The following is a 21,825-nucleotide window of genomic DNA, read 5'->3' as shown; positions in this document are numbered from 1 at the left end:
GCCTAGCAGCATCCAGGCGGAGGTGTTCAGGATATTCACACCAAGTTGTTCCAGAACCCCAGCACTATTTCGTTCTTCTTCTGAAAGCCAGAGAAAGCACTTTTTGAACGATGGCAGCTCAGAGACCCTTTTCAGGATTAGTCGCGCACCCTCCTACACATGGAAAAGTAGACCTGAGCCACTCGTTCATGTCTTCAGGTACTTCCAGCAACCATTTCGTGCAGCACTGCTAATTAAATAGTCCACAGTCCGTTATCATTAGTTGTTTTTTTAATGTAAGCTGTTGAAGCTCCGCCCCTACTTGATTGTTAAAAATCTCCAAGTATGATTTTGTTATCATACTTGGGACTTGCTTCGAGGGTCCCCTCTACTGCCTTGTATAATAGAAGGTATCCCTCTCCGATCCTGTAGTCTCGTCTATGGGGGCGTGTACGTTAATGAGGTTTATATTTCTAAATTTGCCTTGTAAATACACGCTTATGTTTCCAAACCCCTTTTTGGACTGAATAAGAAACCTAATCTCAGCACATGGTTTACTGGATGGTCCCTATAATATATGCTGTAGTGCTTTTCTCCAGAGAACCGTTCCCTGTCCAATGCAATGCAATACGCTGTGACATCATATACAGGGAGCGTACATTCCATAAGAATTCGCAAACGGTTCATCCATCCAGTCCGAGGCTCCTTTCATGGTTGTCAATTCTGCACAACCCCCAGCCTGGCGGATCAGTTGGTATAAAATTGGCCCTGTTTTTAGACGCTGGAGACTCGCCTTCATCTTTTTCTGTCTGCGGGTTTTCATTACGAAAGCGATCCCAGTGATCACCACTCAGAGGTGGAGATAGGGTTTGGTAGACGAACTGTTGATACTGGTCCAGCAGGCGTTTCCCAGGTTTTATGGTCCATCGTGGGTACCAATCCACTATTGGCTTTGAGACCTACCTATACTACCCTTTAAACGCTTTCATATGCAGAGCGTCTATTCATACAGACTACGGTTTTGTATATGTCCTCTCGTTACTTCCTGACTAATTTTGTCGTAGATTTTTAGAGTTGCGATTGAATAAAGGTATTTGATTCTGTCCTTGATTAGACTTCCACTTCGTACGCTCAACACCGATTGAACCTTGGAATATTTTTCCGCAATATAATAATTAGAATTGACATCTCCATTGAAAGAAAAATTTTACAATTAAATCAAAGGAATCAGTGTTTATTGTTCTTATTACCCTGTAGATAGCACATATTGAAGAAATTGAAAAAAAGATTTCGCACTGAAGAAGAGAGCGAATGATTCATAAAGCGCTCATATACAATAATTTCAGGCAAGGTTTTCTAAGATCGTTAGATTCTGAAAATGCCCCAAGTCCACACCATAGATAACAATCAACGATTCTATACAAAATTCATTCAAAATTCCGTTGTTAAAGACTCGTCCCTATCCTAGGCTCTAGAGTCCTTCGAAACTAATTAAGAAAAAACCTTCAAAATCACCAAATAAAAAGTGAAAAACGCATTTATTTTAATTGATTACCTTGAAAAGGGAAAACGATCATTGAGGGAAGTACCATGCAATTTTACTGGAGCTAAACGTTAAACAATACAATTAAGAAAAACATCAGCAATTACGGGGGATCAAAAATTGTCTTTAATTGCTATATATCCTGGCTCACACATTCTTTCAAGCATCGGCATAATTGGACTGATTACGCTATGAATTGCTACCCCACCCTATCCCTTAGTGAGTCCCAAGATTTTTTTTCCATCTTTAAAAAGATTACTACATGCTGCCTTCAGACCACTCATGAATACGTGAAGTTCTCCACTACGATGTTCTAATAGGTATTCAATAGTGATTCAGGTGAGCCACAATTCCCAGTATCTGAGAATTAGTTGCCATGATTCCCATCACGCACCGTGGTTCAGCTATCAAACACGACTACTTTACGATAAGAACACTTTTTTCTTGTCTACATATCATAAATTTCCCGTATTTTTTTTTCTATATTTACTTTCATTTTTTTATTCATATTTTCCAACGCAAATAATTTTTCTTTCAACTGTGCGATTACCATGTACTTAACTTTTCTTTACATTTACATTTCCTCCCTTCTTACCTTTCTTTTCACTTTTCCAGAAGCGTGCCAAAGGTGCTGAGCTACTCGATCAGGTTTTCCAGTACCTTGAGTTAACGGAGAGAGACTACTTCGGTTTACTATTTCCACAGAAGCCGGGCGATGTCGTCGTAAGTTGGTTATGAAATCCATTCCCTTCCTCTATCGCTATCCACCGATCCGCCCATCCATCCATCCATTTGCCCATCATATGCACTCGCTTGTCAACGACTCTCATTCTTACTCACAATTTTCTTAGAATTATGAGTTATTATGAGTGTCGTTAAGACAACACATAATCCAACCATTATGGACTCTTTAAGTTGTCGAGTTAATGTGGCTAATATAACGTTTTTCTCGTTGTTTCTTTAATTTTTTTCTTGTCGGTCGTGTTGCTGCGATTTAATATCGTCGTCTGTGCCTCATTTTGATAACGTTTAGCGGTGGGTTGACTCGAACAAATCTTTCAAGAAACAATGGAGCAATTTTCGAGAGGCGGATACAGTTCCGTTGCTTGAGTTTAAAGTTAAGGTGAGTAGTGGTCGAATTCTGTGATGGCCCTGAACTTATAGGGTCTAAGCCAACTATTTTGGACAAGCCATTCATTTTAATTACCGTGCCCACTTTCAGTTCTTTGTAGGTGATCCGAGTAGACTGCAGGAAGAGTATACACGATACCAGTTCTATCTGCAAATCAAACGTGATATATTTCATGGGAAGCTGCCATGTTCGTTGAACACACAATGTCTCTTGGCGAGCTATACGGTGCAATGTAAGTATGGATTTTCACTGAATCTTAGTAGTAGTCTTTATCCGCTGCATCTCCAGTATCGCTTATACAAAGATGTGCATATATCGGCGCTAACCCAGCGAGCCCAAGCTAACATGTCTCAATACTTCAGATTATAAAGAATTGTGGTTACGTTCGAACTTTTCCCCAAGTTCTTGATATTTGCGTCATGATCTTAGTTGTAAACACCGCATTACCATAATAAGCCCATTTGACTGCAATAAATTGTAGGCAGTAGCACTATTTTGTCGAATTGAACATCTGCATACCATGCATATTCCACTAAAAAGTTTGTAAAAGTATATACATACTATCCGCCCTACATACTCATATTATACAGCCGCGTCCACAAATGCTTAATTGCATTATATCAGCCACCATCATATCGAAACGGCTGTCCCTGTTTTCATTTGGATAAAGCATCATTATGAGTCATAAATATCATGAACGTTCATTAAATAAAGGTGGGAACTTCGCTGAATTTCTCGTGTTTACAAATGTTAACCTCGAGATGCAATATTGCAAATTTATGTGTGAATAGTGCACTTCCGTTGAGCCTTTCATTCACAATGACTTGACTATGAAATAATATCCAAGAGGAAAATGAAGGAGATTGTGGACGGATTGAAGTAACCTTGACGTTGTTGGTGTTGAAAACTTGACTTATACGCATTGTTAAAAAGTTCTCATATAAATCTTATTATTTCGGGATATTTAAATAGTTTCATATATTCAAGTCATTATGTAGTGTTTTTATAATCCGCATCAATAGCAGTGGTGTTACAGTACAGTTCGGATTTTCTTCTATTGAATAACTCACTTAGCATCGCAGAATTTTCCCCGAATCTTCTCACTAGGGTCCTTTCCAAATAAATTTTCCCCCCTCTCATTAGGCCTGCTTTGGTCGTGAAAATTTTGATATTAAGTCTCTAGTTCACTTGCATTTTCGAGATAAGGAACCGCGAATGTCTCTACTGAAAAAAATGTATAGCAGCGATAAAACAAGACCACCTGGTTGTGGCCAACGTTGAGAGATAAACGTCCCATTTGTTAACTTCAGAAAACATGAGTTGATTATTATTATTCTATTAAGGGAAAGTCGCACCGCGTCCTTGAAGAACTATTGTGCCCCTTTGACTGGTTATAGTGTACCTATTGATCATGCATCTCAAACAGGTCTATAACCGTCAGAAACTTTAGTATGTTCCCTATTTCCAGATCTTTCAGCTTTGCATCTGGTATTAAGTGTTCTCCCAGATGCCTCGACCTACTTTGCACAAGTGCCGGACACTGTCCCAGAACGTGTATAGAGGTTTCGTTATACTCCTCACAAAACCTGCAAGCAGTGTCCGTAGTTATCCCTAGCTTCCCTAGCTGATAGTTCAGCCGACAATGACCAGTGAGAATTTCCACTATGATTCGGAGGTTCTTTTTGGTGAGGTTTAAGCAATCCTTTGTGCGTATGGGTTCGTATCCCCCAATAAACACCCTGAACTGCTCCATCCCTGGTAGGCCCGCCCAGTATAGTTCCCTCAACCGTTCCTCTTCATTTCTTAGATTCATAGCCATGAAACCGTTTTCGATTCTACAGAAGGGTTCTGGTCCGTGTAAAGGCGTCCCTGCTCCCTTCTTGGCTTGGCTAGTTAGTCGCTGCCTCGTTGCCTCCAAACCCAGCATGGCCTGAAACCCAAAGTATCCAGACTTTGTTGGACGAGCCGAGTGTATTCAGTCTCTCAATGCATTCCCATACTAGTTTAGAGTTGACCTGGTTGGACCTAAGTGCCTTAATCGCTGCTTCGCTATTGGTGAGAATAGCAATGTTCTGCCCCCTATAGTTCCTTTGCAGATTAAAGGAGGCACATTTGTCTATGGCGTATATTTCCGCTTGGAATATGCTAGTATACCTGCCCATTGGCTCAAAGTACATTTTCCTTGGACCAATGACACCGGCACCCGCTCTCTCTGCTATGAGGGACCCGTCAGTGTACCAAATAATCAGTTGCTGGTTTAAGCCGTATGTCGCAGACACGCTCTCCTAGTTTGCCTTGTTACTCCAACGTGTTTCAAACTTCTTATCGAAATGAAACCTCGTTGTCATGTTATCCCTTGGTATCAGTAATTCGGGATACCGCCTAGAAAGAATATCAATCTTCCTTCGATTTAGGCAGCTCCCCGCCTCACTCATACTACCGGCCATCCTGAATATTGCCCTCCTTGCCTGCATCTGTATGTGCAGATGGAGAGCGGTTAATCCCAGAAGGACCTCCAGGGATGCCGTTGGGCATGTCCTCATTGCCCCACTAACACACACGCAAGACAGCCTTTGGAGCTTATGTAATTTCCTGGCTTGTGTGCTGAGTTCGGTAACATGAGTTGATACTCAGTCAAAATCTAAAAGAATTTCTTGGGGAGAACAGAAAGATTTTCCCCCGCGGGGGCCAAATTAGAGATACTAACAAAAAAAAATAAATTAGTATTCAACTTCAATAAAGCGCGTAATCTTCACCCCGTTCCGGGTTTCTGCTTATAACCCTACCCGTATGTAATGTAATGTTTGGTGAAATAACCTCGTCTAGAATTTTGTTTGAAAATTGAGGGATTCCTAAGTTCGCCATCCACTCAATGGCAGACCGGACCAGTTGAAAAACAACATACTTCCTTAGTTGTGGTCCACGGAACCCTCATCCTCTGGCAAGCACCCAAGATGCAAAAAATTTGACTTGCGGTTTCGGTCAAGGCAGAAGCAACTCATAAGACGCTGCCTCTGCTCTGGAAACAGCGTCACCGAAGTGGTTACAAGTTGGCATTTGCTCGCTTGTATTCATTCAAAAACACGGCATATGTATAATTTATAATGAAGAGAAAAACCGCTTTCAGTCAAGGGAACAAATGCCAAATTGTAACCACTTCCGTCACGCTGTTCCCAGGGCAGAGGTGAGGCAGCGTCTGATGAGTTGCCTCTGCCCCGCAAGTCATATCAAACCCTCATCTGCTTTGTGAGGTAAGCTTCCTTCTCTGAAAAGTGAAGTTCGAAATACGAATCCATATTAGACGACATTTCAAGGAATGAGTCCTCAAAACAGGCATGTCTCAACTCAGCTCTCGCGATAGTCAAATACGTGTAGAACCTCTGTAATCATTTTCACGACCTGAGTGTTGGCCAACTATAAAAGACAATGAATAACGTCTTGCGGTAATGGAGACGAAGGTGATGCGTTGGACTAGTGGCGTGACACGTTTTAATCACATCCGAAATGAGGATATCCGCGATCGTTATGGGGTTGCACCGATCGTGAATAAATTGCGAGAGATGGTCTTGCAATTCGTGCTAATGAGAATTCACTTGCCAAGATTGGTCTGAACATCGAAGTTGATGGTAAACGAACAAAAGACAGGCCGAAACAACGGTGACTTGGTACGCGGAATAGGGGTTTAAAAGCCTCGATATTGCACCCAAATCAGGCATAGAACCAAATGGCGACACCGATCACGACGAGCCGACCCGGCTTGTAAACAGGACAAAGGCTGCAAAAAAAAATAGAAGAAGATTTTCACGACCTGATTACGAGGAAATTGTTTCTAACCTGATCTTTGCACCCGAGTTCTTGGTTACAATCACATAGCCAACCATTTTAGCAGAATAGCCAGTGACCTACAATATATTGTATTCCCAGCTTCCTAACGTATGGAATGTATTTGAAACATTGGAAATGTCAACGTAGACAAGTTTATCGAAACTTTTCTCAAGGCTCAGATGTAGACAAAGGGGCTGTTACTAAACGCCCGTGGTTTTCAAAGACTCCTACTCAATGCTGAACACGTGCTTACAGGCCCGTTGAGAGAGGTGGACGTACATCATTACCCTAGACCCGAAGTTTTCTATAGAGACTAATAAAATTAGGTTAATTTCGAAATTGGTGGAAGCGCCTAGGTATTTCCAATTATAAAACACCCTGTTCTGAGGAACTTAGAGAAAATTAATTTTGTTCTGTGGAATTTCGCGAATTTTACATAGGATTTAGTAAATCACGTCCTACACTCCTCCTGCCCCCTTTCTGAGGCCATTATCGGGATCTTCTAGTTCCCTTGTTGATGTGAAATCTCCCATAGTCTAGAGTAATTGTCATTGATTACTTTATTATTATTCCTCTTACTCAATCTGCAGGCATTACGAGGCCAGTATTGCCATTCCCATTACGTATGTTGGAATTCGGCGTCCAACTATCTACCAATTATCTTTGAAAATACCAAAACATCGACGAAAATCTCGTGCTTGGTGCTAATTGCTCCTTTTTTGATGAATCCTCGCAATAAGTCGAAAAAATTACTCTAAATTGCGACAGGCTGATCTAACCTGTTCGCTTACTCCACAGCCTTGTGCCTACTTATAGATATCATCCACCGAATATTCAGTCTTAACTTCAACTTTCTCGAATTAATTCTAATAAGTGGAAAATGGCAGAATAGTTTTCTTCCCAGGCATCAGAATCGTCCGTTTCGTAGTAATTTGAATGAATTGCAAGCTGTCAAGATTTCGTCTTAAAGAACGGAACTTGCAGGTTTGGCATGCTATCTTCTTTTTTTCAATCGTTGTTTAGTCCCCGTTATCGAGGTTGACTTCGCCATTTTTCTCGGTAAAGTAATCGTCCTTAAGATTTTCGATTGCACTCAAAATTTGCAGAATTTCAATGTTCGATAAAAGTGCAGAGATCGAAGGCTAAATTCTGAATGTTCTTCAGACGGTCTTATAGAGCAATGCTTTATATTGTAACGGTAATTTCTAGTTCTTCCTTTTCCGAATCTAGGGCCATTTTGCCAAAGTCCATGATTCAATGAAAGAGCAAGCAGCTGTCTCCAGCACAGTCGAGGTGTTTGAGGAAAGATTTCATAGTCCGTGAAAGCCCTCCACGTCCCCCTGGCAAAACAGAACGGAGAATAATATCAGGAACATCTTAGCCGTAACGAGCACCCCTTTTTTCCATTCTCTGGGAAATTTGGGGATCAGAAATTTTCCCAGGGCTTCTGTTTAAGTGGAATAAGCAGTTCTTCAGAGACTGCAGGAGATGTGATGAATAATTCCGCAGGGAAACCACTTACCCCAGCGGCGTTAGTCCGTCTGAACGCACTAATCGCCAAGATATTTCACTTTAGGTTGAAGAACAAGTCCTTTGACCACATTTCCGGGCCAAAAATTATCGTAATTGTAGCTGATGCGGAATGGGGTGCTGATTAGCCATCCGGGATTGAATTCAAATACTACTCATGGCACAGATTCCTTACTTCACGTTAAAATCTTCCTTTTTGATGCCGCTAACTTTCTACTTTTTCACTCGGATTATTTCACTAATATATGGTGGCAACGTCAGCACCGAAGACGAATCAACCAACAACATCAAACCGCACTGGTCAAACACGAAGAAGAATAAGGATAGGAGAATACAACTATGAGACCGTTGACAATTTCTCCTATCCGCGCACGGTTGTTGTCAGCCAACAGAGCCTATTTCAGTTTACAAAGACTGTTCCGCTCGAAACGTCTCACCATAGGGTCAAAGCTCTTACTGTATAAGACTATGATCTTGCCAGTCCTCATGTATTCCTCGGAAACTTGGGTTCTTAGCAAAAAAAATTGCGAACTCTTGGCCGCGTTCGAGAGAAGAATCCTCCGAAGAATTTTTGGCCCCCTACATGAGGATGGACGATTCCGTAGCCTACACAATGACGAAATCTATGAGCGATACCATGACCGTCCGGTTGTGGATAAAATCCGGCTAAATAGGTTACGGTGGGCGGCTCACTTAATCCGTATGGATGAGGATGATCCCACCCGGAAAGTCTATAAGGGCAATATCTATGGTAGAAAAAGAAGACGAGGCAGACCCTGCCTAAGATGGAGCGATGGCGTAGGTCAGGACGCCAGACAGCTTTTAGGGATATCGAATTGGTGGACCTCGGCGCAAAACCGGGATGTCTAGAGTTCCTTATTAAGGCAGGCCTAGACCAGATACCGGTTGTTGCGCCGTTGATGATGATGATGATTTCACTAATGTTTGGTTACTTTAACTTTGAGTTTGGAAAGCGCGAACCGCACAACAAAAATTAAACCTTACGCCCAAGAAATTTCCACGTGCGTTATTCAAGAAACGTAATACTCCACGCGTCTCCTTTTCCGTTCCTTAGTTTCCACGCCGAAATTAAACACACCATTCGAACTCGTCAATTTCTGATTTTCACTCCCCTCGAGACAACACAGCAGCATTTTCCTATCAGCAGGTCCCGCTAACCGTGGCCTTGACCATCGAAATTCATGCCGGCTCAGCGACAACAACAACACCTCATGCCCCGTTCAGAAGCTAAAGAACGCTGGAGCATGCATTCAACAACACAGTTATTGTTTTTTTTATAAAATAAATAAGATTACTAAATTTAAAGGTTGCATGTTGAAGTTAAAACTACAATGTAAGAATGGGAATAAGTAAGTGAAAGTAGGAAATTGTAGTAAGGAATGTTCGGACAGGAGAAAACGAGGGAATATTGCATATTATTACATGCACTCTCCCGTCAGATTGTCCTTGGACAAGGCAACGAAAATGTTGTCAATGTCGCAAAGTCGCGGTCATTACACGGAGCTACCATAACAGAAAGACATGCGGCGGAGTTGTTTTGAATGGAGGATTGATAACAGAATAAGCATCGTTTATGGAAAACTATGTTCGATATTGAATGTAAATGAATCAAGGGAAGAATTACCTCAAGCTTAAAACAAGTCGGGAAACCGGAAGCTAGACGCTTCAGGTATGAAAGGTTTTGTGTATTTCTTTTATAAAAAGATTTGGGTGTGCATTTGTCCCATTAGCATGTAGCACGTAAAATATGCATATATTATGTGAAAATAGCCACTTTCAAGTGATATTGACATTCATAGTCTTGAAGTTGCAGAGGAGCGCAGATTTGACCTAGTATAACTTTGTTAGTAATAGTGTGATTTTCACCAAATTTGGCAGGATCATGATCTATACTGTAGCCTACATTGCTGAAAAATTTTGTGATTCTAGGGTGAACTTAAGGGGGTTTTCCTGTCAATTACTAAAAATTATTTTAATATACTATTATTAACTTTATTTGAACATCTATCGATATGGAGGGTATTTCGGAGCCTAGGCACCATATAGGGGCAGCCCCCTGATTTTTTCCAGATTTTTCGGTTGTGTAGTTCCTGAGAATGGGTTCGTTAAAAAAAATGACCACTTTCAGCCCACCGCACTCCCCACCTTTTCAGCAGAAGTCAAAACTAATACCGGCTTCGAAAAGTACTAACCGAGACCTTTAATTTGATACCCCACGTGACTATATTTGATGAAAAACAAATTTACACTCCCCTTTTGCATGTATGGGGACCCCCCCCCCCCCCCTTAAATTCGTCGTAAGAGGATGTAATTCACTATATGCGTGAGTGTTCATAGTTCCCACCTTTCTACCAAATTTGGTGTCAATCGCTATAACCGTCTCGGAGAAAAATGCGTGTGACGGACAGACAGACAGTAAACCGATTTTAATAAGGTTTTGTTTTACAAGCAAAACCTTAAAAAGTGGACGGAGTAGTTAATAATCCATCTACGCTACGCTTTTCGGCTCCTACAATTGAGTCTACAAGCAATGCAATGTAAAATCTTCCGCTAGCGATCAGCAGTCATCTTTAAATCCAAACTAGCTTTATATATTGACTTAGATTTGTTCGAAAGGAAATATGTATTTTGAAATATGCGATTAACATAAAGACTGCATAAAGCCTGCTTTCCTAGCCTATACTCATTAAATTTGGAGAAAAATGCTTTGTTACTGCATTAAAATGTTGCTGATTTTTTTCAACTGACAAGCCAGAGTATATTGGGAATTGCGGATATTATCATCACTTCTCTACTGGATGATGATGAAGTGCTGCGCTCGGTGATTGTAGTGTCATATTACACTTTAAGCTAAAGTCACTTTTGTGATACCATATTACATACATCATCTACCCATCTTTAGTAGAGATTATGAAGTCTAATTTGTTGAATTGCAAAAAAAGGTAAGAGTTTAGTACTTTTACACTCACTCTTTATTGTCGGGGAGTAAAAAGCACTTATTTCAAATCGTTTTCGAGGTCTAGCTGAATCAAATAACACTACCAATTCGACGAACCAACTCGTAAATGTAATATGACTTTTCAATACGCGTGACGAATTTTTCTGCGAATGTCGTGGAATACGCTAGGCCGCCAGCTTTGTCGGCGGTAGTTCAGTGCGTCAGTGGATCACGCTGATTGTTATAAAACATTTTGCTAGGTGTGCCTCTTATGAAGCTCTTTTGGCGGACAGATACTAAACACCCGTTTCACAGCCTTGTCTAAGACGAGCAATGCGTGCGCCCACCGGACGCGCAATTTTGTAAATATCCGGTGTGTTCGTCAGACACGCCAACAATCGGAAAGAGCGCGGGTGGCCACGAGGTTGGTTGTAAAACGGAACTCAGCCCAGTCGGACAGGATCCCGCAAAGTAAAGAGCCGCTGCGTTTTCTTTATCGCTGAAAGAAAGTAATCAATTCTTATGCTAGATTATGTTAATTCTGATCAATCGTTTGTGTCCTTTTTCAATCAAAAAGATTCGTTTCAAAGTAAAGTGATACACACTCTCCTTTGGGAGCACTTGTCTTATGGAAACTCACACTGAACCCAAGCCAAAGCTTACATGTGAGTCAGCTCAGCCCCTTCTTTGTCAAATCTTTGAAGGAGTTGGTTGAGGAGTACGTGAGGGGGATATCTTACTCTCTGCATCTTGTCTAGCATCCTTAAAGACTAAAGAAGCCTTCTAAGATAGCATTATATCAGCTAATATCAATCAATTAGCATGGAGACGACTATCGTGGTCCTCATGGGTATAAGAGGAACTTCTGATAAAATATCCGTTGAGTCTTTGGTCTTTGATAGATAGCACGATGTACGAAACATTATTTATGGATAACTACGGTCGCAGCTAAAAGGCAGGTTGGCCCAAGCGTACTTGTGATGAGACCATGTACATCGTCATTTGCAAGCGATGTTCGCAAAGTGGGAATTCTATTACGACTATTATGGTAGGGGATGTAAGCAAACCCAATTATTAAACAGGGCAGGGTATTGTGGCCTGAGATATGCTAATAATGTCAATACACTTACTATGGAAAAATTGCTCCAAACGATTTCGGAGTTTGTTCAACAACTCCGCATTAAACGCTAAACTCTAAAGATACCATCTCACCCTGTAGAACGGCTTCAGCTATCAAATAAGGCTAGAACAAACATCTTGAGCAGGTAATAAATAAAAAGAGTCTAGATAAGACATGGCTTTTAAAACCATACATAGTATATTGAATATATCAAGTAATGATAAGACCCGTGCTTGTCTATAGGACTTCAATCCTTTGACCAAGCTTCGAACAAAGGAAAGCTGCAGGAAATTTATGCCGGCTTCAAAAGCTAGTCTATCCCTGTGTTTTGGAAGAGTCCGTTCTCCCTTATCCTAGAAACGTTGTTGCAACTGTCACTTTCTCAGTCAATTCAACTGAACCAAAAAATAAGATAAGAAGTGAGCCCTGTAGCAAATATGCTCTAAGTGCACTTTGAACACCTGTAATAGAATAACAAAGCAAATCCAACATAATTGTATGTGATAGACTTGTGTGCGTTAGAGAGAATATGCGGAGAAAGTACAGACGTATAAAAATCCAGATCCTCAAAGACAGAAACGTAACCCTAGAAGCACAGCGTCTGCTTCACCTAAAACAATATCTAAATTGATCTGAAAAAGCCACTAAAACTTCAAGACCCTTAAGATTGAAAACGAAAATGAAAAACATCTGATTCACCATTTATAATATCAAATCCCACTCGTGAAGACTATAAGAAAATGAGAAACCAAACAATTAATATGTCAATGGGAAATGATTAAGATCAAAATGAGGACGCTTCGCTTAAATAAATTTTGTCAATATGTGTCAGCAGATTCGAATACGAAGCCATAGAACTCTATTCCATATCCAGGCCTGATGAGAGGGGGAGAGGAAAGGGGGATTACCGCGAATCCAGAAAGGGATTATAGAGGGACCTGCGTAATTGTCACCTCAGGCGCGATTTTCCCCAAAATATTAACCATATTTTCCGGATAATATTCACCTTGGACCCCCATCACTTACTTGAATATATAATCTATCTTAATTGTTGGGGTTATCGTAATATTTTTTATTTTACTTTGCAGCCGAATTGGGTGATTTTAATCCAATTGAACATCAACCCGGATATTTGAGTTCGATGCAATTGCTTGCTGATCAAAATGAGGAAGCTGAACGTCGCATATCGGAACTCCATAAATTACATCGCGGACAACTGCCAGCCGATGCAGAATACAATTACTTAGAGCATGCTAAACGCTTAGAATTATATGGAATAGATTTACATAAGGCAACTGTGAGTATTCATCTGGAAATCTTTTGAATAATTGGAGATCTTGATAGTAAATCAAGTTAGAATCTTCCTTATTTAAGGAGAAGTGCGGGGAAAATTTAAGTGATAACTTCTTTGATATTTCATTCATAGGACTCTGCCGGAAAAGAACTGCAGCTAGGGGTAACGTCCATAGGGTTACTAGTATTTCAATACAGTATTCGTATAAATACATTTTCCTGGTCCAAAATGGTTAAGGTTTCATTTAAGCGAAAAGACTTCTTCATACAATTAAGACGAGAGCCGGTAAGTTATGCAAAACGCAAGGGTTGACAATCCCTAATACTATCGCTTCCTTTATTTTACAGTCCGAGGACTATGACACATTACTAGGATTCTGTATGGGATCACATAAAAATGCCAAAGCATTATGGAAATCATGCGTTGAGCATCATTCATTCTTCCGTTTAAAACGGCCACATAGATTGTCGAGGTTTTTAAATCTGTCATTGGGCTCAAAGTAAATATCTTGTCACTAAAGCAGGAAGAGCTTTCATATTTATGTATTCATAATTTCGTAGGTTTTATTATTCAGGCCGAACTGAATTGCAAGCTGTGCAGGAGAGCAAACAACGTGGCAAGATTGCCAAAGTTTTTGCTAGATCGCCCAGCAAACGTGTCTTAAGCTCACCCCTAAATGGTGCAACCACGACGGAGAGTAATGGGACATCACTAAATGGGAAAAATCAACTTTTGACAATAACAAAATCATGCCGACCACATGACAATAAAGTAACATCAAAGGAGTCAATTCCTCGTAAGGCATGGGAGCAACAAAGTGATGAGTACGTATATTTCTCTACTTCTGCAAAATATCCATTCAATTCATTGACAATTTCTCGTACCTTTCCAGAGAGGAAGGCTTCATAGAGCGATTAGCTCGAAGCTATGATTCGCCTGCTCCGCCTGTTTATAGTTCCGAAACGCACAGTCCAGTTCCGTCCGATGATAATTTAGTCACAATCCGTCTGATAGCCGACGAACAAGGACGGTTCGGTTTCAATGTTAAAGGTGGAATTGATCTCAATCTACCCGTTCAAGTGTCACGAGTAGTTCCTAATACACCGGCCGATCGAAGTACGCCAAAGATTTGTGAAGGTGACCATGTCATCATGATAAATGGACGTGATGTGAACGGATTACGGCACGAGCAAGTTGTAAGTTTAATAAGGACGTCGCGAGAATCCCGTTCCGGCGAACTAGTTTTAGTTGTTAAACCGAATTCATCACCTACCCTACCCGAAGAAGAGCCATTATATCAGTATGTGCCTGATGAGAATGATGATATCGTACAACAGCTGTTAGATGGCGATGCGTTGTTTACCCAGTCACTTTTACTGCTAAGCGATGGGTTGGCCTCTGGTGCTTTGCTAAGCCAATATGAACAGTTGTACAGGAAAAATCCAGATTTAACCATAACGGAGGCGAAGAAACCAGAAAATGTACAGAAAAATCGGTATCGTGATATTTCGCCTTGTAAGTGTACTTTTCTCTTTTTTATCGAATCAGGAATTTCGAAAAGGGTTCATCTCGCATTTTTAACATTTTTCACGAAACACGAAAACTTAATTTCTTTCAATATCTGAATGAAGGGATTTAGCTTTAGGATAGGTTTCATTAATTTAAGGGGTAGTAAGCTGAAGGCTGAAAAGGTACACTCTGAAGGAATTCCAGGATGAACCCTTTTCGAAATTCATAGAGATGCCCATATCCACTCTAGTTCTAACATTGGAGAGTGTGACTGAAATATTGAAAAACACCATTTACAGATGACTGTACTCGTGTTGTACTCGTCAATTCCGAATCAGGCGACTACATCAATGCCAACTATGTGAACATGGAAATTCCTGGTGGCATAGTAAATCGTTACATTGCCACACAAGGACCTCTATCAAACACCACCGCCGACTTCTGGCGCATGGTGCAACAGGAAAGCAGTCATTTAATTGTTATGCTAACAACTGTAATGGAAGCAGGTCGCCAAAAATGTCATCAATATTGGCCAGTAACTGGCGAAGAACTGAAACTAGGTGATGGATTCTCTGTGAAATGTTTGAGTGAGAAAGCCGATGAAACGGGCAGCTTTGTATTTCGTGAATTCATTTTAAGCGATAAGAAAACAGGCGAACAACGTTCCATCCAACATATGCAATATTTGGCGTGGCCAGATCATTGTGTGCCGTCCGATCCAAATTTATTTTTAGAATTCACTGAGCGTGTACGTGCCGCACGCAATAAAACTTTGCTTCAGGAGATTGAGGAGAGCTTGAAACAAGTTCGACTATTAGATGCTGATGCTGATGGAGTTGACGAACTGGGCCTGGGTGAAAGGAAGTGTATTGTTAGCGATGGAGAGAGCCCAGAGGATGAAATCCCTACAAGTGTTCATCAGTGAGTTTCTCTTTGCAGGACACAGTTGAACCCAGCATAACTTTCGATTTTAATCCACAGATGTATAAGTGCAGCTAATCCACCCGTGATAGTTCATTGCTCAGCTGGAATTGGTCGAACTGGTGTTTTAATTCTAATGGATACAGCATTGGCTTTGATGGAAGCCAAGGAGCCTGTTTATCCGTTATACATAGTTCAAACGATGCGTGATCAACGTGCTTGCATGGTTCAAAATGTTGTAAGTATATTAAAACTTTCAAATGTTCATCTTGTTGTTGTTAGAGTTTGGTAGGGACTATCCCTACTATTTCTTTATTGCAAAATGAACTCAACATTTTTACTTAGCCTAAGGGCAGAATTAAAGAATTTAAGAAAAATCCAGGATTCCTGGGCATCTCTCTGACAATGATATCCCGAATCTATTAGTGTTTCCTGTGTTTTTTTTGGTGGCTGGCTTGGCTTACACACAGCTAGTTATTTTCACTATCATCACACTAAACGCTGTGCAAATGATAAACTCACAGCAACGGAAGAACACAGGCATTCATAACGATTGGGGGGTTCTAATCCAGAGCATCGAGATTGAGAGGCTGACGTCTGTTTTGGTCGCTTCTTGCTCAGAGTCTGAGCACTTAGCCCATCTTGAGTGTATTTTTCAACGTCTCCTTGAGGTTTAATCCTAAACGTTAAGAAATGTAAGGCCCTCCAGACACAGGTGAAATTTCCCGGCCATTTCATTTCCCCTGACGGAATACTGCCCGACCCAGACAAGGTACAAGCACTCTCAAGCTTCCCGCATCCGAAAACCGTGAAGGATTTGCGGAGGTTCTTGGGCATGCTAAACTTCTATCATTGTTTCCTGCCCAAGGCTGTCCAACACCAGCCCGTTTTGAACGGGTACTTGTCTGGCCCCAAAACAAAGGACACACGAGAGATTGTGTGGTCTGAAGAGGCGGTCCGCGCGTTTGATAAATCCTGACAGCAACTGGCTGATGCTGCACTCTTGGCATTTCCTCGACAAGATGCACCCTTAGCCGTTTTTGTTGATGCCTCTGACATCGCAGTAGGTGCTGCTCTTCACCAAAAGGTGAACCCAGTCTGGCAGCCGTTGAGCTTCTTCTCCGAACAGTTAAACCCCTCTCAACGGAACTACATCATCTACGATCGAGAACTGCTCGCCGCGTACTTGAGCGTTAAGTACTTCCGCTTCTCCCTAGAATGCAGGCTGTTCACAGTGTTCACGGACCATAAGCCTCTCACATATGCTTTGAAACAAAAGCCCTACAAAGCGTCCCCTCGTCAGCTTCGATACCTGAGCTTTATAAGCCAGTTCACGTCCGACATACAGCACGTGTCCGGCAAGGAAAACATAGTTGCTGACGCTTTGTGACGTGTCTCCGAGGTTAACATCCCCGCCTCATTCGACTTCTCAGCTATCGCCAAGGCGCAGGAGGATGACGCAGTACTTCAGAGCCTCAAATCCGACTCCAAATATAAATTTCGGGAGTTGCCCATCTTCGGCTCGAATCTCTCTCTCTGCTGCGAATACTCCACGGCCACCTTTCGCAAGGAAGTGTTCCACGCGGTTCACGACGTAGCGCATCCAGGCATCAAGAGGAGAAATCGGTTAGTCGCCGAGAATAAGGACTTCAACTCCTGGGCCAGAGAGTGCATCGCATGCCAGAAGTGTAAGGTCACCAAAGGCATGTAAGAGAAGAAGTGGGCTCATTTCTCCGCACTACCAAGCGGTTCCACACAATACACCTCGACATCGTAGACCCTTTGCGAGACTCGCACGGTTACAAGTATTGTCTACAATCATCGACAGGTTTACGCGGTGGCCTGAGGCAATACCTCTGAAGGACATTACGGCGCAATATTGTGCCGAAGCCCTCTGTCGAGAGTGGATCACTCGTTTTGGTGTCCCTACAGTGATCATCACTGACCAGGGAATGCAATTTAAGTCCTCTTTTCTCGGAGTTAAGCAAACTCCTGGGATTCAAACGCCAGCGAACTACAGCTTACCACCCACAATCAATGGGATGCTAGAGCGTTGGCACCGGACGCTGAAAGCCGTAATTATGGCTCGCGATAATCCGTCCTGGACTCAGTGTCTTGCCTCTCGTCCTACTCGGCCTATGAACAACCCGCCGATAGGAATTTGCTGTCAGCCCCGCGAAGCTGGTATACGGGGAGAACCCAAGGCTCCCAAGTGATCCGGTCTTCGACAAGAGATCGAGTCTCACAGACTCGGAATTGCTGCGCCTGCTAAGAGACAATTTCCACCGCATTAAAGCCACACCTCACACGACACTTGCCCGCACCTACCTGCGCGTGGCGGAGTAAGCGTTGATTTTCGAAATGAAAAATAATGGAAGTAAGGAAATTAATATTGACATTTTTGAAATTCAATTAAGAGAAGAGATAACATGGCCCTCGAGAAAGTGATCCGTGATGCTGAGGTGAATGCAAGAGGTACGATCCTCTTCAAGTCCACCCAACTACTGGCCTATGCTGACGATATCGACATCATGGGAAGAACCACCCGAGACGTGCAAACTGCCTTCATCCAGATCGAGCAGGCGGCGCGAGATCTTGGGCTGCACATCAATGAAGGCAAGACAAAATATATGGTGGCAACGTCAGCACCGAAGACGAATCAACCAACAACATCAAACCGCACTGGTCAAACACGAAAAAGATAAGGATAGGAGAATACAACTTTGAGACCGTTGACAATTTCTCCTATCTAGGGTCGAAAGTCACAACCGATAACAACTACGATGATGAAATCCGCGCACGGTTGTTGTCAGCCAACAGAGCCTATTTCAGCTTACAAAGACTGTTCCGCTCGAAACGTCTCACCATAGGGTCAAAGCTCTTACTGTACAAGACAATGATCTTGCCAGTCCTCATGTATTCTTCGGAAACTTGGGTTTTTAGCAAGAAAAATTGCGAACTCTTGGACGCGTTCGAGAGAAGAATCCTCCGAAGAATTTTTGGTCCCCTGCATGAGGATGGACGATTCCGTAGCCTACACAATGACGAAATCTATGAGCGATACCATGACCGTCAGGTTGTGGACAAAATCCGGCTCAATAGGTTACGGTGGGCGGGTCACTTAATCCGTATGGATGAGGATGATCCCACCCGAAAAGTCTATAAGGGCAATATCTATGGTAGGAAAAGAAGACGAGGCAGACCCTGCCTAAGATGGAGCGATGGCATGGGCCAGGACGCCAGACAGCTTTTAGGGATATCGAATTGGTTCCTTATTAAGGCAGGCCTAGACCGGATACCGGTTGTTGCGCCGTTGATGATGATGATAACATAAAGTTATTATTCTCGGCCGACACGAGAAAAAAAATTGTGTTTTCTCAAATTTCGGAGGTCTCAGACGAAGAATCGAGCGCAGCACAACGCTATTAAGTTACTTTACCGTTCAGTGCAACTTTGACGATATTGGAAGATATATCAAGACTGAACTGATGTCCAAAGACACCCCTTTCACGATTCTGCCCTTACTCTTGATTACAGAAATTTTCGACAACAAGTCGTTTAAGCATGTCGTGGTCGATTTCCCTTTTATGTGCGCATAACAATGCTCCGCAAGCAAGTTTTTTGTTTCTACGAAGGGAGATAGGTCTGAAGTTCATGGTATTGTTCAGATCAATGTGGTTTTTGGGTATTGGAATAATCTTGACTGTCCTCCATTCTTGTGGTAGTTAGAGGACCCTCCAAGCTCCATTAAGTGCGCTCAGGAAGTGTAATTAATTAATTAGTGATTAATCAAAAAGAGATGAAAACTTCTTGCCCATGATCTTGACAGGCGAAGAATCATGGGTTTACGATTAGGACATTGAAACAGAGATCTAATCGTCCTAATGATTAGGTTCAATTCAATGCTAAGGAGACGCTGACAATTTTCTTTTATATTTAGGATGTTCACCATGAATATCCCCCCAACGTCAAACAGCAGTCAAACTTACTAAATTCAGATTTTGGGGTTAATTAAAAAGCTAGAAATGCAACGTAGTGGCGACTGACGCGACGCAGAAAACTCGTAAGCTTTTACCAGACACTCGATCGTTGTTACCACCCGATGGCAGTTTGAGAGCTGCTTCTGTTGATAAAGTGATGGTTACAGTTTACGTCTCTCTGTACGCCTGCCTTAACCCGTTCGGGAGTTCCGTCTCCACGTACTCGAGGAGGGGGATCAGACCCGAGTCTGCAAGGAACTCATTCGAAGTGGCTCTGCGACGAAGCCTCACCGTAGGTTATCTGGTACCATGGGAACCGGGATGGCCCTCTGAGAGCATATGCTCCAGGAGAATTCCTGGAGGACGTGTTCTCCGGCCGGTTATTTGCGGTTGGCCCTCTAGTGGGAGTTTCATGGTGGTTGCGGTTATGCGTACATCGCGGGCAGAGCTCCTCGGAGCTCAAACGTGGAGTTGCGCTGTAGAGGTGTTAGATAGGCCTCGCATTCACTGGTATGAATGCTCAGCCTGCACTCAGTATAAACCAGTATCGCTGTGCTTGTCATGGCGGGGCTGTGATTGTGGTCCCAAAATCAACCCGTGTCCGAAGAGAATTGTGGGATTATGCCCACACGGCAGGTACTCACTTTAAACCCCCAGGACTTTCATGTACGCCTGCCTGAACTTTTAACCCTTGACTCTGAATCTAAAGCAATCTATACTGTGTTTCTAGCGCCTCACAGATGTTCACTTCCGTCGTCTTTTCGCTTTGTCAATGTCCTTGCATTACATAACGTTTTTTGGATTCTTGGTCCTTATTTTAGCTTGTTGGTCGAAAGCCTTATAGAGAAAATCTTCCATTAACTTGTCGGTCAATTCCATAGCATATTTTTATGATATAAATTGTAATTTGTTTACTTCCTCATTTAATTATGAGTTCACTTTCAAACATGTAATTTCTTTCATTTCAGAGTCAATATCGGTTCGTATGTGAGTGCATTTGTGCAGCTTACCTTAAAATGACGAAGAGTGCATCTACAGACGGATAGTATCGTTTCTAATAAACTTTGCAGAGCTCTGCAGAACTTCTACTTGTATATGTTTGATAAATTGTTAGAAAAATATTTTTTTAAGGCCAATCAGAAGAACCATTTTCAATTAAAATTGTGTACAATTGCTATGTTCTCGTGGTGTTAATTTATTCATTTCTCATCGTAGACGATAGTGGCTACACGAAATTGTAATTATTCTTGACATTTCTTAAAGTGCATTGATTGTATTGAATAATTTGAAACCAACTTCAACGGTAAAGCATTTTAAATTTGCACAATCAAATCTTTGGGATATTAATCTTAAGGCGTTAATCATTAAAAAGTAGGTTCAAATATTTTGACGATATTCTGATTGATTTAAACTACTGAAACGCTATTCCAGGTAGTGAACGACGGAGTAGCGTTGGCGAACTCGCGCTTCTATATCCGACTAAGTAAAAAGCCTCAAATATTGTCCATAGAACTTAATATTTTGTAATCATTCCAATCACAATTCTACTCATTGCTATATTTCTAACAGTAACTTGTAATACGATTAAGCATCTCAACACATATTTATCCTTCATTCACTTCAGTATAGACATTGACACGATCGTAATGCAGCTTTCATTTTGGCAACACAAGTAATATTCTACGCAATATCCTTTATCTTTGCTAACGTATTTATTAAGACACGCGGAGGGTGGAGTTTCTTCTTACTTCTTACTATTTGTAGCGTTTTTTCTGTAACAACCTATTGGTATGTATTACTGCAACACTGGCAACAATTGATACAGGAATTATCTTCGTCCGTTCTATATATTTCGATGAGTGACTTTTATCTTTACGATGGATATTCAGAAATGTATTTTAGGATTTCGTAAACATATAATGGCAGGAATACAATGTAAAGATTATAAGAATAATTTTAAATAGAAATTTGGCAATGAACATATTATTGACATAGTATTTATAAATAAATGTATACAAAATTTTGTACAGGAA

The 21,825-nt window shown here is 41.6% G+C and overlaps 2 protein-coding genes across 2 annotated transcripts in view; one reads left to right on the top strand and one right to left on the bottom strand.

Moving 5' to 3' along the window:
* Positions 1 to 2,205, bottom strand: part of LOC119648001 (putative odorant receptor 92a) — a 76,310-nt gene extending 74,105 nt beyond the window's left edge. Inside the window, exon 1 of the mRNA XM_038049386.1 lies at positions 2,118 to 2,205. The gene's annotated coding sequence lies outside the window, so the exon portion shown is untranslated. The remainder of the gene's footprint in view (positions 1 to 2,117) is intronic.
* LOC119647998 (tyrosine-protein phosphatase non-receptor type 4) overlaps positions 1 to 21,825 on the top strand; it is a 73,820-nt gene extending 51,995 nt beyond the window's left edge. Inside the window, exons 3-13 of the mRNA XM_038049384.1 lie at positions 2,138 to 2,245; positions 2,556 to 2,645; positions 2,745 to 2,886; positions 13,177 to 13,385; positions 13,515 to 13,667; positions 13,730 to 13,881; positions 13,943 to 14,206; positions 14,275 to 14,897; positions 15,191 to 15,812; positions 15,873 to 16,050; positions 20,761 to 21,825. Coding sequence (XP_037905312.1) covers positions 2,138 to 2,245; positions 2,556 to 2,645; positions 2,745 to 2,886; positions 13,177 to 13,385; positions 13,515 to 13,667; positions 13,730 to 13,881; positions 13,943 to 14,206; positions 14,275 to 14,897; positions 15,191 to 15,812; positions 15,873 to 16,050; positions 20,761 to 20,838 — 2,619 coding nt within the window. The 3' untranslated portion in view covers positions 20,839 to 21,825. The remainder of the gene's footprint in view (positions 1 to 2,137; positions 2,246 to 2,555; positions 2,646 to 2,744; positions 2,887 to 13,176; positions 13,386 to 13,514; positions 13,668 to 13,729; positions 13,882 to 13,942; positions 14,207 to 14,274; positions 14,898 to 15,190; positions 15,813 to 15,872; positions 16,051 to 20,760) is intronic.

This window comes from Hermetia illucens, chromosome 2 (genome assembly GCF_905115235.1).
Source record: "Hermetia illucens chromosome 2, iHerIll2.2.curated.20191125, whole genome shotgun sequence".
Classification (NCBI taxonomy): Eukaryota; Metazoa; Arthropoda; class Insecta; order Diptera; family Stratiomyidae; genus Hermetia; species Hermetia illucens.
This window is presented reverse-complemented; position numbering and strand designations above follow the sequence as displayed.